The following is a 5,000-nucleotide window of genomic DNA, read 5'->3' on the forward strand; positions in this document are numbered from 1 at the left end:
GTATACACATACACACACTCACAGTGTTGATGGATGCTTGATGGGAGTGGTGTATTTGTGTGTGTGTGTGCTACAGACATGTGCTGACTCAGGCTGAAGAAACACAGGGGGCATCTGACTGATGAGCCAAACAGCTGCGTCAGCTCACTCTCATTTTAAAGACACACACACACACACACACACACACACACACACACACACACAATGGAGTGTCTTTGATGGGACAGGTATGTGTGTGGAGTGTGGACAAGATGTGTGTATAAGTGTGTGTATGTGTTGTATTGGATTTATGGCGTGTGTACGTGTGTGTGTGTGTGTGTGTGTGTGTGTGTGTGTGTGTGTGTGTGTGTGTGTGTGCGTGTGTGTGCGTGTGTGTGTGTGTGTGTGTGTGTGTGTGTGTGTGTGTGTGTGTGTACCTATGGCGTTGGGCATCTGGTTCCAGCTGAAGTGAAAGTCTGAAGTGCTCGGTTGGATCATGGGCGTGGCCCCGTTGAATGGACACACCTTCTTATAGGAGCAGATATCTGCACACACAGTGATTGACAGGTGGAGAAAAGGTTTAGCACATATCCCACACTCAAGTTCGGTACTCAACATTAGCTGAAAAAGCATTTCATCCCCAAACTCCCCAATAGATTAGCACGGAAATCACCTTTTCAGGATAGCAATGAAACCACAAAAATACAAATAGAAACAACTGAGAAATTCAACCAGGAAGAAATGTATGACCACTCCCATACACACAAACATGTCCACCCCAATACACACACACAAACATGTCCACCCCATACACACACACACATGTCGACCCCCATACACACACACACACACACACACACGCACACGCACACACACACACAAATAGAAGAGAAAGAGTAAAGGGCACTCACTGTTATAACACAGCAGGAGTCCAGCCTCCCCATCCTCATACACATCTATGGCTGCCACAAAGTTCACCTGAGGACACACACACACACACACACACAGGGAGGGAGAGAGAGAGAGAGAAAGAAAGAGAGAGAGAGAATAAGAATGGTACCAGGATAATCTGTCTACGAGCCAATACAACTTTAGGAAAATGGTGTATGAATGTATTTGTGGTGTGTGTGTGTGTGTGTGTGAGAGAGAGATCTTACTCGGTTAGACTCTATGTGGTGGAGTCGGTAGGCATCTCCTGTGCTTTCATTGATCAGGTCAAACTGATGTTTGTACCCAACACAGATCATGTTGTCATTTTCTCCTGTCGGCCCATCAACCAATGCCATGACAACAGGAGAGTCACACAGGCAGATCTCCTAGGAAACGAGATTAGGGCAGGACAGTAGTGTTTAGAGAATGATCCTCAAGGGACACAACCACACACACACACAGACTTTCACACAAAGATTTGGATTCAGGATGTAGTTCCAGTGTTTCCCACAGAGTTGAATTCTATTTGTGGTGTAGGTTTGCAAAATAAACTTGAATGCAACAGTTTTTAACAAATTAGTGCAGCACGGTTATGATTCTAACCAGATTTAAGCACATTTTAGTACAACCAGGAAAATCATTGTGTGGTGGTCAGTGTTGATATATTGTGGTGGGCCGCCACAAATAAGTCAATGTATGGGAAACACTGAGTTCCATTACTTTCTTGTGTGTGCGTGTATGTATGTTTGAATGAGTGAGTGTGTGTATGTGTGTGAGAGTGTGTGTGTGTGTACCCTGATGTACTGGAACTCCTCCACGGGTGACTCTGCGGCGTGTGTGTGCCCAGCTGGGGCAAAGGCGGCCAGGACGTCCGGTCCAAGCCTGGCCTGCTTGCGGGTGATGAGCAGCAGCTTGTTCCGAATGGCAGCGATAATGCGCAGCTCCGCTCCATGGTGCGTGTTGATGGAGTAGAGATGACAGCCTGGTGGTGATGGAACAGACCGGTCAAGTCAACAGGCCAAGTCAAGTCATGTAGGTTTTACTTTTAAAGAAAGTTACTTTAGAGAAAGTCTGCATACTAATCGCTCCCTAGCAAATATGTTATATTGATCTATGTTAAATTAATCTTCGGGGCAAACCGTTCCTCAGACGAGGTTGTCTTGACGTATGAGGAAGGGTTTGCCCTGAAACGTCATAGATTAAAATAACATATGTTATCAGTGTGCAGACTTTTGTTTTGGCCTAGCACCCATAGCTCAGATCCCTTGGATGTGCATGCTTGCTGGACACTCCTCTTTATTGTCATTTCAACCATATACACATCACACAACACACTGTTGGACTACTTTTTGCACCTTCACCATGACAATCACTCTCTTGAGCACCTTACCATGCACACAGAACTACAGGCCAGTCCCGGCCCTGTCACTGCAAGCGTCTCATGCTTGTTCACCCTCAAGCACACTGTGGATTTTTTAATTTAATTTATATAGTTTATTTAACACACACACACACTACACACACACACACACAGTCACTGCTCCACTCCTCCCGCCCACACACACATCTTCACTGTCATCACTCACATACATTACATACAGTACTCTGCTTGCAATAGTAAGTCCCTGCCCCCAATACACAGCAAATTGTCTCATGAGGAAGCTTCTCCAACACACATATTGCACACTGCCCTCTCCCCCACATACACAGCACACTATCCCATCTCCCCTGTTATCCCCCAACACACACACCAAGACCCCTGGCAGTTAAGGTTAGCCCCTGAGTGCGTGGATCTGCCCAAGGTTTCTTCCCTTGGTAAGGGAGTTTTCCTTGCCCTGTTGCTCTTGGGTGCTCCTTGTTGGTGCCCCCCACCAATCCAATCCTCCCCCACCTTTTTTTATGCAGCCCTTGCCGCTTAATCTACTAAACCCCTTCTTCTACTGCACTTTTTACCCCATTAATGCACAAATAGGCTGACACCAGACATAATTTCACTGCATTTCTTACTTCCAGTAACTATACTATTTTTTTTATCTTCTACTGTGTCTATTATACAGTGGAGTTTTGTTATATGTTTATACTTATATTTACCATTTCTGCTGTAAGTGCATGTTGTGTGTGATGTCTGTGTGGGGATCAATAAAGTATCTATCTATCTATCTATCTATCTATCTATCTACAAGCCCTGTATAAACACATGTTTTTTTTATAATTGGAATGACTTCCGATTCCGATCATTCAATCTGAATATACTGTTTAAAGTGTATTAGTCTGTATATACTGTTTGACAGACTTGGCCAATCAGATTGCCCCTCGCGTGCACAGAAGGAGGGCACCTCAAAGACGGATGTTACAAAAAGAAATGTGCCCAGGATGACATCAGAAAAATGTGCGGTGGTCTCTTCATTTTTTATAGAGCTGTAGAGGAGATGGGAGGGTGTGAGAGCAGAAAGAAAGGGTGACGAGGGAGAAATAACGAGAAAAAAGAGAGAGAGAGAGAGAGAGAGAGAGAGAGAGAGAGAGAAAGAGAAAGAAAGAGCAAAAGAAAAAAAACACAGGATGGTGGGGAAGAGGATATTAAGTGAGCAGAGAAGAGGAGGAATGGAGGGGGAGAGAGAGAAGAGAGAGAGAGGGAGAGAAAGAGAGAAGAGAAGGAGGGGTAGAACCCCTCCACTGGAACAGAATAACAGGATGGTGGTTAATAGGATGAGGTTGCTAATAATACATTAACTATTAATAAATAGCACTATTCATTACTTTAATGAATTTCTAAAGAGCAAGGATTTAATGCAGTCCTCCATTCTGGGAAAAAAGGAATTGCTTCACTTCTTCTGCTTTCCTTTGCACCAGGGCTGTGTATCAAGAGTGTGTATCAAGGGTGTGTATAAACAGTGTGTATCAAGAGTGTGTATCAGGTCTATGTACTGTATAAAGAGTATGTATCATGAGTATGTATCAGCAATAGTTTCCTCCACCTTATCGGCCTTAGCCTACTGCTCCATCACATCTGTAGGGACTTTAGGTGACAAAATCAGGGAGGAGTTTCAGGACCCTGGACAGCACACAGACATGTTCTACTCTAGTGGATACCGCATGCAGACACACACTCTAGTGAGTACCGCATGCAGTCACACACACACACACACACACACACACACACAGGTGTGTGTTGTGAACTCTGCATTCTAGCTCCCTGTGTCTGGCCAGGGGTCCTTCTCATCCTGATGATGAGTTGGCAGACTGCCCTGACTGGTGTCTGTCCCGAAATGGGGTTTAACAAGCGTGTGTGTGTGTGTGTGTGTGTGTGTGTGTGTGTGTGTGTGTGTGTGTGTGTGTGTGTGTGGATGTGTGTGTGCGTGCGGTGTGTGTGTGTGTGTGCCTGTGTGTGTGTGTGTGTGTGTGTGTGTGTGCGTGCGTGTGTGTGTGGGTGTGTGTCCGTTGGTGTGTGAGTATATGTTCCTGTGTCCAGGTTAGTGGATTACAGGTGTTCTCTGAGTCTGGTGTCGGTGGTAAAGGTGATGCCAGTGAAAGCCTCCCATGACAACATCCTCCCACACAACATGCGGCCTCACACAAAACATTCATCCTCAAATCAGACATTCATCCTCACATCAGACATTCATCCTCACACAAAACATTCATCCTCACATCAGACATTCATCCTCAAATCAGACATTCATCCTCACATCAGATATTCATCCTCACATCAGACATTCATCCTCACATCAGACATTCATCCTCACATCAGACATTCATCTAGCCTGGCGGGCCATCCTATATCATTGAAATGTATAGTCTGGAATCGAACCATTCACCTTGCTTAATCCAAGGGGCGGGCAGAGAATTGTCTTTCAAACTGCCTAGGCATGCAATAGGCCAGCGCTTAATCATATCCGTATCCGGGTCGGCAAAACGGCAAATACATCCTTCTTCAAAGGAATTACCAAGTGCATTGTGTTGCTCAACTTTCAAAGAAAAGCACAAGTCCAACTCCTCCAAAGTTGACGCCAACGCCGATTCAAACAACCGCGGCGTTAGCCATATAGCCACCTTCCTTGTTGTTCACAATCACAGGACTGTCGTTATCCTGT

At 45.2% G+C, this 5,000-nt stretch overlaps 1 protein-coding gene across 1 annotated transcript in view; it reads right to left on the bottom strand.

Moving 5' to 3' along the window:
- Window positions 1-5,000, bottom strand: part of garnl3 (GTPase activating Rap/RanGAP domain like 3) — an 82,694-nt gene that overhangs the window by 8,186 nt on the left and 69,508 nt on the right. The window contains 4 exon segments of the mRNA XM_048259362.1: window positions 417-524; window positions 891-957; window positions 1,137-1,295; window positions 1,704-1,891. Coding sequence (XP_048115319.1) covers window positions 417-524; window positions 891-957; window positions 1,137-1,295; window positions 1,704-1,891 — 522 coding nt within the window.

This window comes from Alosa alosa, chromosome 12, assembly GCF_017589495.1.
Source record: "Alosa alosa isolate M-15738 ecotype Scorff River chromosome 12, AALO_Geno_1.1, whole genome shotgun sequence".
Taxonomy (NCBI): Eukaryota; Metazoa; Chordata; class Actinopteri; order Clupeiformes; family Clupeidae; genus Alosa; species Alosa alosa.